The 11,458-nt window shown below is 38.1% G+C and overlaps 1 protein-coding gene across 2 annotated transcripts; it reads left to right on the forward strand.

Moving 5' to 3' along the window:
* The first annotated feature begins 783 nt into the window (after window positions 1-783).
* LOC106511014 (uncharacterized protein C2orf72) lies at window positions 784-11,302 on the forward strand. 2 transcript variants are annotated; one of them, XR_001309476.1, is made up of 3 exons: window positions 784-841; window positions 7,975-8,088; window positions 10,558-11,302. XR_001309476.1 is itself a non-coding variant. In XM_013999754.1 (3 exons), exons 1-3 carry the CDS (start codon window positions 6,976-6,978, stop codon window positions 10,638-10,640), a joined length of 921 nt encoding a protein of 306 aa, XP_013855208.1. In that variant the 5' UTR covers window positions 6,866-6,975; the 3' UTR covers window positions 10,641-11,302. The 2 variants fall into 2 exon arrangements, 1 of the variants encoding a protein (XP_013855208.1); XM_013999754.1 differs by lacking the exon at window positions 784-841 and adding an exon at window positions 6,866-7,699.
* The last annotated feature ends 156 nt before the right edge of the window (window positions 11,303-11,458 follow it).

An 11,458-nucleotide genomic window follows, 5' to 3' on the forward strand; every position in this document is an offset into this window, starting at 1 on the left:
GATCGGTTGTAATGTGCCAGCAGTGAGTCAGTGTTTTTGTTCCACGCTGCCGTTCAGTGAGCGTTAGAGCGTGCTGTGATGTCGCTGATAAAACCAGGATTTAATCAAATGCAAAGCTGAGCCGAGGAGCGTGGCCCAAAGTTTTGTTTTTATAAAGGTAGAGAAATACCACCACCTAGTGAAGTCTGTACAGAGCGTCACTGCTGGAAAATTACAAACTGATACACTGCAAAAAATAGACATCTAAGAATAGGTTAAAAACTATTAGATTATTATTAGATTATCTCAAATTAAATCTATCACATGCTCCTGCTGAGTTTATCAGTTCCAAAACAATTTTTGCAGTGTACGCTGATACCCACATTTTTTTTAGTTTGTCTTGTGAAAATGTGATCAATGACAGTTTGTTTCAAACCTATTTGAGTGAAATATTTTACTTTTATATTTACTTAAGTTAATATAAAGTAAATGCATCACCTTTAATCAGTTCAGTTGAATGAAAACAGTAAGCATATTTTTAAACTAAATCTGCTACATCTGTAGAAAAAACAACCACTGAAACTCAATTTTTTTGAATAGGATAGTGTCATGATCTGTATTTATTTTCCTTGGTTTTCTAGTGTTTCTGTGTTCCCCTATGTATCTCTCCCCTGCTGTCACTCCTCTAGCCCCACCCATGCTCACCTGTTTCCTCTTGTGTCTCCAGGTGTTTCTTGTTGTCTTTAATTAGTTTGCCTTTATATTCTGTGTCCTGTCTTCAGTGTTTGTCCTTTCATTGTGCTGTCTGCCTCAGCCGGTGTGGTGTCTCCGTGTTCCTCGTGCCTGTTTCTAAGAAGATCTCGTGAGTTGTTTTGCTGCCTCGACAGCCATTCTTTGTTTAATAAAGCCTATCTTTGTATTTATTTTATTTTATAACTTTGGATTTTTGCCTGCCTACACCTCACAAATAGAATAGAATAGAATAGAATAGAAATTTAATGTCCATCATCATGTAAATCTTTCTCCAGCTCACCAGACATAATAAACTAAACATAGAGCATCATCTCAAATACAGTACATCACTAAAAACATATACTTTCAAAAAAACACAACCATACAACCAGAGGTGGGTAGTAACAATGCAAATTTATGTGAGTCCTGTACTCCAGTACAGTTTTTAAGAATTTGTACTTGAGCAGCATTTTTGGGGGAAAACATTTACTCCACTATATTTCTTTAAATATCCTTAACTTTTTTTTCTGCTTTTGTGTAGTTTACATGTATTTTGACCCAACAACATGCTGTAAATTGACACACTACTTATAAGATCATGAACAAGTCTTTGGGGATTAAGATGGGCCGATAGCTATGGGATAATACTGTTTACATTTTGAACCAATGAGACGGCCTACAGGACTGCTTGGCCCTGGGCCCACCAGGTTCAGGAACCCTGCCCTGGCAAAGACACATAAAAGGTTTCCCGACATATCTTCTACAGCGCTCCATAGAAAACAGATTATTTATAAAATGTTAACAGTAAATTTCTGGCTTTGTGTCTAGTGTGAAAGTCATAAAGTTGGTGATATGTAATTCTATTAATGTCYACGACAGATTCCTGGAGATGCTTGAGCCTCGCCTCTTGTGATCCGTTGTGTGGCTCAGGTCAGCCGARAAAGTTTTGAGTTACAAAGTTATTACTAAAATTGTGTGATTTTATAAGGGAAGTAGAGGTGGTCAGTAATGAAGTAAATTTACTTGAGTACTGTTCTTAAATATAGTTCAAATACAGTGAAAAGTATTGTTAAAATTTGTTGAAAGCACATACTCCAGTACTTTAACTTAAGTCAGTGGTTCCCAAACTTTTTATCTTCTGACCCACAAAATATCCATGGCAAAAACTTGTGACCCCAAATATTACTGGTCTGAGTACACAAACTCCGTTAATAACCCTAAAAACACAGGCTTTTTAACAATCTAAACAGTTTGTACACAAATATACATACTTATTTATACTTATTTTGTGGTTTTATAATAGTTATAGGGAAAATATTACATCAGCAATTATTTTATTACCCTTTAAATTGATTTCTGGAGATTATCCAAGGTGCTTCATGACCCATAATTGGGTCCCAAGCCCAGCTTTGGGAACCAAATTGCAGTGGTTCCCAAACCTTTCAGCTTTTGACCCACAAAATAACAGTAGCAGAGACCTGTTCCCCCAGCTAATTTTGGATGATAAACATTTGTATCAGGTCAACTAAACATGAGCAAAGTAGCAATAATTTTTATTCGACATTTATCCATTTTAAATACACTAACCTCACTCCTTTGTAACAACTAAGGCAAAAATGTAATTAATTCTGAAAATCTTTTCAGGACCCCACCTTGATGTTTCAGGACCCCACTTTGGGTCCCGACCCCAACTTTGGGAACCACTGACTTAAGTAATACTCTGACTGAGCTTCTTTTACTTTTATTGGAGTAATATTTGACCGGTAGGATCAGTACTCAACTAATGAAACTGAATACTTTGTCCACCAATGAAATAAAAAAAAGAGTTAATGGTTATAGTGTATTTTAGCTTCAATAACTAAATACTAGTTACAGTTACCACAGTTATGACTGCTGAAGGAAAACATTCAGATTGATAGCTTTATGTAGAGACTACGCTTGTGACTTTACTCCAAAGGGTTCAACAACAGTACTTAGTTTAATTTGAGTTAGGGTTAGGTCTGCATGTTAACAGGTTTAAAAAAAGTTTTATTTTCACGCTATGCGTCAGATGGTAAAAATAAAAACGATTTGTTCTTTACAGCCTTTACAGATACTTGTTCGTATGCCAATTAAGATTCTTGTTCAGTTTCTTTGATGACAACACCCTAAAGAAATACCACAGGCATTCAAAATCATGTTTCTGATTCACAGGTGGAATCTGGGTCAATTATTAACTCCAGTTTGTCAGGTTGTTACCTCCCAGATGTGGGAAGATAAAGTTGTGTTACTGCTTTCCAACGGCACGTTTCTCTTAGATTCACTCTTTTTTTTTTTCAACCTGTAAAAGTATTAGAGATACACATATTAGTATAATTTTTTCTGTGTTTCTCCTACATTAATGCTGACACAGCCCTCAATATTTTTGACACTTATGTGACAGAATATGAGAACACAGCTCTGTGTCTGACACTGGGGACTCTGATGTCAGACAGGAAAATCACAACAAGTGGAAATAAACTCATCAAAGCTTCATCAAATAATATCAATCAAGATAACCTCAGCAGAAACATGAGATTTTAATTTTTGTTTAACCCATTATCATGATCTAAATTATTAACAAATAATGTCAAATGGGCGAAAACATTTAATCATAATAGAAAACTAACACGTCCATCCAGATACAGAGATCACGGCAGTTAGACAAAATGCACAAAACTAAAATAAAATAATGATTGTGTTTTGAATCACTTTCTTAGTGTAAATACTGTATTTGGATTTATTTAAGTTTTTTTTAATCCGCCCCAAAAAGGCAAATTAACCCTGCATGCAGGTAAATCTTTAGCCACAAGGTGGCAGCAAAGCATAGATTTTCAGGCCTGACTTCCATTGATTTCCTCTGAGCTGTTGGCTTTTAGGTCGAAATAACAAACCAAATCAACTGAAACCTTTTTTATTATTATTGTTTCTCTACATTTTCTATCTGTGTTCCAATGTTCTGTCTAACCACAATGAGAATGTGAAAACCCACAAAGAGAGTCGGTTACTAATTATATTTCCTGAGTAAAAAGATAAAAGGCACTAACAACAGACAGTAAAACAGGGCATGTCTTTGTGGTTTATTGTTACTAGATAGAACATTATGATCAATTGATGCAATTAACTCTGACATCATAAGGCAAAGTGAAGACACTGCTATATCAGACTGATAAAAATAGTATTACAGTATATAAAAAGTGCAACAACAAACTGCTTTATCATCCTTTAAGTGAGGAAAATCCTTCATCACACTCAGGAAATAAAAACAAGAAGTTGATGCTTTTAGTCTGTTAAAAATCCTCAAATTCTTTATGTAAAAACACTTTAGGGTCATCACACTAGCTCTTGTTTCATTTGTTAATTCTCTTTTTTATCATTCGTCTTGTTCTCCATGTTTTCTTAACTGGTCGTTTGACTTTCAGCTGCCTCATCATAACAAAGTCAGTTTGTCACCACCAGGCCACACAGTGTAGAAAGCTATATAAAGCATATAAAATATGCTAAATTGACACACAAATTAATCTTCGATTGGAAAAACTAAGATGTCGACTTTGTATACGGGGATTTTTTTCTGTAAAAACAGGAAAGTTATTTTCAAATGTTGATTATTCTGTTTAAAATTTGATAAATCAATGTTTAGTTATAAGTGCTTTTGCTAGTGTCTGAGGTTAGCATAGCTATTATTCAATGAGAGAGTTGTAGGTTCGATTCCACCACTATAAGTCACATGTTGAAGTGTCCTCTGCAAGATTTAAGCACTATAGTCTCCAAAGAATGATTTTCCAGATTAGATTTAGACTGCAGAAAGAATGTGAGTGTAAACGATTAGATAAGGGCACAGTTTGTGTTGTAAAGTGCTTTGGAAAAAAAATAAAGATATTTAAATACATTTCATTTAGTTTTGAAAATTTGCCCAAGTGCACAAGGATGAGGAAATGTTTGTTTCCATTCTGACTAGTATATTACTACAAGAAGAAAATGACTTATTGTTATCCAAGAAATTTAAAATAGCGTTCTTTTCTTAGGCTGGTCTCCCCAAAAGAGAAGAAAATTACAAATAAATGACATTTAATCTTATAATTACTGCTCCTTCTGCTTTTATTGCGAGTCAAACCAAAACATTTTGTGTTGATTCTCTGGAAAAGCCTCCAGAATGTTTTCAAAGTGGGGCCAGACGGGGACCACTGATAAACTTGGGGCCATTTGAAACCCCTGCCATTTTGCCATAAAATGCCAAATTATYTTGGCAGCACYATGGATCAGTGGTTAGCYTTGATGTCTCTCAGCYAGAAGTTCCTGGGTTTAATCCCTGGTTTGGACCTGGGGTCTTTCTGTGCAGAGTTTGTTTGTTCTCTTCATATTTGTGTGGGTTTATTCCAGGTACTCCAGTTTCCTCCCAAAGACCAAAAACATGCAGAAGTTATCTTCAGGCCCATGCCTCCATTACAAAAGAGATCTGTGATATCAGTGGGATTTGTCTGGTTCAATAAATAAATAAATATAAAGGCTGTTGTCTTGGACAAATAAATTATCCTTTAAGGTCCTACTTTTATGTACCTTAAAATGTCATCATGTTTTATGGTTTTAATTTTTATCTTCTGTTTTCTCTCTGACAAAGTGTTTTAAGATCAGGATAATATCATTCTCTCCTTGGCCCAGTTTTAGCACCAAGAGAGATGTTTATTGTCTGTCTGGAAAACATACTGTATAAATGTGTGTATTTGAAACTGCCTCAGTGCACACATTTTGTACCACTGTCCTGTGTGACATGATGTGTGTCTTGCAAGTTGCAATGAATCCCATTGACCATTTTCACAGAGATCTTTTTATTCTTGGGACTCGTGTTTCTGTCTAGGTAAAATAAAGATTTCCACAACAGCTATTACAAAAACACTGCAAAGTTATTGTGTGGTTGTATAGTTAATTATGCATACAGCCTCCAAGGACCATGCATGTAGTTTTTATCTTTTTTCCAACTTTAAAACATTTATTTTTTGATGACTGAGCAGCTGCAGTAGCTTGGAGGTCAGTGTTGTGGTCCCATACCCCTGAGGTTGTAGGTGCAATTCCAGATTGGATCAGGAATAAAATCCAGCCTGAAGCATGAAATAATTGCCAAATCATTCCTGCTGTGGTGAGATATGAGTGTACAAATTATTTCTAAACAATGTTCCTTAAGGTACTTCTACTATTCCCATAAAAAGATTGGGATTAGACCAAACAGCTTCAGGATAAAACTGTCTGACCYGGAGGAGCCAGTATGGTGCCCCTTTGTTCCACCAGTTTAAATTCAAGCTGCATTTCAAGGTTTTAACACAAATATGACKTTTCATTCTGCTGAAGCTCATAATCTTTACTAGAGTTTTTATGAACTTTTCCTTATTTGTTGATAACTGAGCCTCTGTTATTAGCAACTTTGATAAGAAGATATCTCTTGTTCGATTGTGTCTCATAAAGCCAACGCCTACAATTTTAGTAAAAAGAAGTCTGAAACAACTCATTCAGCCTTTTGAGCAGATCGATGCTCAGCTGGTCTAAAGGTCGGAGACTGAAACCTTTGTATTAGTTACTTTACAGTTTATCATTCATCAGTAAACAATTACGAAACACGTGTGTATTCTGGAGAAGTGACTTTTTCATCTGCTTTTCAGAACAGAACTGCAGAGTTTTCGTGTCACGGCACCATTTAATTACAAATCTGACATGAGTGGATTAAAGGATTAGAGTCTCAGCAGATTTTTGTGATGTATTCCAGAGTTTCTGAAAGAAGTTTTGATCTAAAAGTGAAACAGATTAAAGTTGTTGTACATGTCCTGGAGATWATTATTCTTTGTTAGTGTATTTCCTTTTCCTCCATACTGTACGTTTCATGCAAATAATGAATCTAAAGGTGACCTTTAATTCAGCATCCATCAAACAACCTGATAAATTTAATCAGAAAATAATCTATAATCTTTGTTTGTTTGTTTGTTTTGGTGTTGCAATATTTAAGAATTAAAATTACCAAATGATTGCATTTAGTCTTTCATTAAAGATTAACCTAACCTACAAACAGGTCTGAGTGGTTTAAGCCCCGCCCCTTGAGTGGATTAGCCAATAGGAATGCGCGGTCAGCTCTCACCCTTCCCCGTTGCCTCTTCATTGACCGCGAGGAAGTTTCTCCTGACATTCAGCGAGGCGGCTTTTGAACAGATTAATGTGACTTAAAACAAAATATAAATAAAATAAAACATAAACTGCGCGAAAATGTCCGATTCGGAGCTGCTTCCTGACGACGAGGAGAGGGAATTTCAAAAGGTTGTGGCTCAAATCGGAGGAAAGGAGCGGATTTGTCTGGTCGGTGATGCCTGCAGCGAAAAGAAGGTGGACGGAGGTGACGTGGGGATATTCCAGGAGTTCATCCGCGATATGTTTCACAACAGCAGCACCGCGATCGGGAAAGGACAGCTCTGTGAATGCACCGGCGACAATGTGTGCGAACAGCCAGATGCCGGTGGACGCAATGAGATCCCTTTAACAGCGAGGGGCGAAGGRTCGGCTGCGGAGGGAGACGGAGACGAGAAGAAGCGATCAGTTCGCAAAACTCAAAAAACGGCGACGAAAAGGGCGAATATTTACAGCGCCAAGCGAGCGATAGACTCCCCCGTCATCGTATTCATATTCAGACAGTCGTTCGTCAGCAAAGCTTCAAACGAGGTGTGCTTGAAAGAGATTCTGAAGGACGTAAAGGCACGCACGAGACGTACCTCGGTTCCCCGGCCGCCGGCTCTGATTGGATTAATACGCGCCACGCAGGACAGCGCAGAGGCGCGTCAGTGCGCGCGGGTCCTGGAGAGTCTGCTGCGCTCTGTTTTCCACAAGCAATCACCAGAAACCATTTGGGTGGACTGTTTCATCCCCGASACGGAGGCCAAAATACTGAGCGTCAAGAAAAACGCCCGCAAAGCTGTTTACGCGTCTCAAACTGCAGGTGCAGCAACCATCTCCATCTTCACTCAGCCTGTTTGTTCAGAAAACTTTATCTGTGTGGTTAGAACCTTGGTTCATGGTAAATTGTGTGTGGGTAATGACAAGTGAATTTTAACATGTAGGTCATGTGACATTCACAAGACCACACATTTTTACCCTCCTTTCCCCCCACTGCCTATAGATTCCCAAAGTCCTTAGAACAAAGGGAGCATTCATGAGACAATCAGGCGCTTAGATACACTGCCAAGCTGCTAAATGCTTGTTATTGCCTTTCAGATAATACTGGGGACAGAGGGAACCGGTCTTTGTGGCTGTTCGGATGTTGCTTCAGACCTCAGAGAAGAGAAGCCAGAGGCCAGACCAACAACTCCACAAACTGCAGCCAGAAAGGTAGGAAAGTTCAGTCTGACTGAGCTGGACTCAAGCATTTTCATAGGATTTTTCTTTCTTTCTTTTTTAGGAATATTTGTAGGTCATTAGTTGACATACTGTATTTCAAGACTTTACTGCATATTTTGGGCAACAACAGTGTTTTTAAGTAGATCCTAARATGATTCTATGCATAAATCCAGAAAGATCTGCTGACTTTGTATGCCAGTTCTAATAACACACAAGACAATAAGGATGATTTTATCACAAGCAATTCATTTCAGTTTATCTATTTGTCGCCAAGTCACAACAAACGGCACTGTACAAAAAAATCAAACTAAGAAAGGCAGCAGATGAAATTACTCCGTTGCAGCCTCTCATCCTGAGCAGCACATTGGTGACGGGGGGAAGGAAAAACTCTCTTTTAACAGGAAAAAACCTCCGTCAGAACCAGGCTCGGGACGAGCGGCCAACTGCCTCGWCCYGCTGGGTTTGASSGGACAGAAAAAGAGACACAGACAAACACAGAATGACTGAATCCAGGTTTATTTTCCACTGGAAGAGAGACAAAAAATATGTTATTGATAGAAATAATTGCAACAACAAACATGTAAGAGACAGACTAAAAACAGCAGCAGAGTGAAGAAATGTGGTCAGTTTGTCCTCCGGTAAGCAGCAGAAATAAAGCACAACTCAAGAAACCAACCATAAATATAAGGTTTATCAAAAAAAGAAAGTCTTATTGCAAGCAGCAGTGTTAAAAGGGAGAATTCTGCTGTCACTGTTTGTGTATAAACWAGCACAAAAAGTAAGGAAATTTGTGTTGGATTAGAATTTTTTTGTAGCAATGCTTCTTGTACCATAGATCTTATATAGAAAGCCTGTTAAATTCCCTTTTAAATGGTGCAACATTTGTAAGGAACATGCATTTGTGGGACGAGCAGTAGAGCTGAGTAGGTTACGCACATGAAAAATTCTTCCGAACAGCTTATTTTGTTATTTCTATTGACACTTGTTTTGAGTTTCTGGTACCCCCAGGTGCTGCAGGTGCCCAGTATAAGATTTATTGCCAAGAAACATTAGTATATACACTCACCGGCCACTTTATTAGGTACACTACGCTAGTAACGGGTTGGACCCCCTTTTGCCTTCAGAACTGCCTCAATTCTTCGTGGCATAGATTCAACAAGGTGCTGGAAGCATTCCTCAGAGATTTTGGTCCATATTGACATGATGGCATCACACAGTTGCCGCAGATTTGTCGGCTGCACATCCATGATGCGAATCTCCCGTTCCACCACATCCCAAAGATGCTCTATTGGATTGAGATCTGGTGACTGTGGAGGCCGTTTGAGTATAGTGAACTCATTGTCATGTTCAAGAAACCAGTCTGAGATGATTCCAGCTTTATGACATGGCGCATTATCCTGCTGAAAGTAGCCATCAGATGTTGGGTAAATTGTTGTCATAAAGGGAAGGACATGGTCAGCAACAATACTCAGGTAGGCTGTGGCATTGCAACGATGCTCAATTGGTACCAAGGGGCCCATAGAGTGCCAAGAAAAGATTCCCCACACCATGACACCACCACTACCAACCTGAACCGTTGATACAAGGCAGGATGGATCCATGCTTTCATGTTGTTGACGCCAAATTCTGACCCTACCATCCGAATGTTGCAGCAGAAATCGAGACTCATCAGACTAGGCAACGTTTTTCCAATCTTCTCTTGTCCAATTTCGATGAGCTTGTGCAAATTGTAGCCTCAGTTTCCTGTTCTTAGCTGAAAGGAGTGGCACCCGGTGTGGTCTTCTGCTGCTGAAGCCCATCTGCCTCAAAGTTCGACGTACTGTGCGTTCAGAGATGCTCTTCTGCCTACCTTGGTTGTAACGGGTGGTTATTTGAGTCACTGTTGCCTTTCTATCAGCTCGAACCAGTCTGCCCATTCTCCTCTGACCTCTGGCATCAACAAGGCATTTCCGCCCACAGGACTGCCGCTCACTGGATGTTTTTTCTTTTTCGGACCATTCTCTGTAAACCCTAGAGATGGTTGTGCGTGAAAATCCCAGTAGATCAGCAGTTTCTGAAATACTCAGACCAGCCCTTCTGGCACCAACAACCATGCCACGTTCAAAYGCACTCAAATCACCTTTCTTCCCCATACTGATGCTCGGTTTGAACTGCAGGAGATTGTCTTGACCATGTCTACATGCCTAAATGCACTGAGTTGCCGCCATGTGATTGGCTGATTAGAAATTAAGTGTTAACGAGCAGTTGGACAGGTGTACCTAATAAAGTGGCCYGTGAGTGTATTTCTCCTATTTATATTCTTTAGATTGATGAATATGATTAGGTTAAGCATAATTAAATGAAGAAAAAGCTTCTTAACTGCAACTTGTGTCCAAATCCAGCTGTTCTCATCTTGTCTAAAACTGTATCACTGTACTCAAACTCAAGTTCCATTTTAAATCAGTGTTTCAAACATTTCAGGTGAAGCTGGAAATGAAGAAGAAGGCCTCCCTCTGAAAACTACAGTCTCCACTGCTGAGCCTCGTGAAAAGGTTGGCCACTAATGATGGAACATGTGACTGACTGTGGGCCTACCACTGAGGAAAAACCTGTTTTCTCTATGAAAACAAAAACAAAGTGATGTAATGATGTTACACAACCTGATTGCACTGTTTTATGGTGCAAAAATTCCTAATGAGCCAAAAAAAAAAAAAAACACCTTTGTCCTGAAAATTGCAGACTAATAACACTAACTTTCCTCAGGTTCTGCAGGCAGACATTTGAATATTACTTTACTACAAATTTTACTTGTACTGTATGGGTAGATGCTAGGTGTAATTTAAAATGCCTTAAATGCTTTACTACTGTACCTGGCCATGAAGTGTGTTTTTAAAAAACTAGTTTGTTTTAACGGTTTTATACATTTACTTTAATAATATCTTTTAGTTTGTTGAAGTATTTGAGACTATTATTTACACGGATATGAACACGTTCTGCCTCACAGAAAACTTTAGTTACTACAGATCCTCGAGTCTGTTTAAGATTTTCAAGAAATGTATTTTTTTATGTATTACTGACATTTATTATAATCTTGAGCCTTAGTTGAGTATTGCTCAATGAAGCATTGTTTCTCACAGAAATGTACTTGCAAACACTTGTAACTCTTGAAGTATTTATTTAGAATGTTACTCTGTCCATCCATTTAAATAAACCGTTTTAACATGGATGTGTGTGCTGTTCTATTTTTAAATAAATCTCATTTTTGTTTTTATAACAAAATTTGATTGAAATTTGAAAATTTGATTTACCTTAGAAAATGTATGCACTATTACATTGTTAATTAACATTGTGTTCTTTGATTAATATTACAGTATAGCATAAA

This window comes from Austrofundulus limnaeus, unplaced genomic scaffold, assembly GCF_001266775.1.
Source record: "Austrofundulus limnaeus strain Quisiro unplaced genomic scaffold, Austrofundulus_limnaeus-1.0 Scaffold8, whole genome shotgun sequence".
NCBI classification, from domain to species: domain Eukaryota; kingdom Metazoa; phylum Chordata; class Actinopteri; order Cyprinodontiformes; family Rivulidae; genus Austrofundulus; species Austrofundulus limnaeus.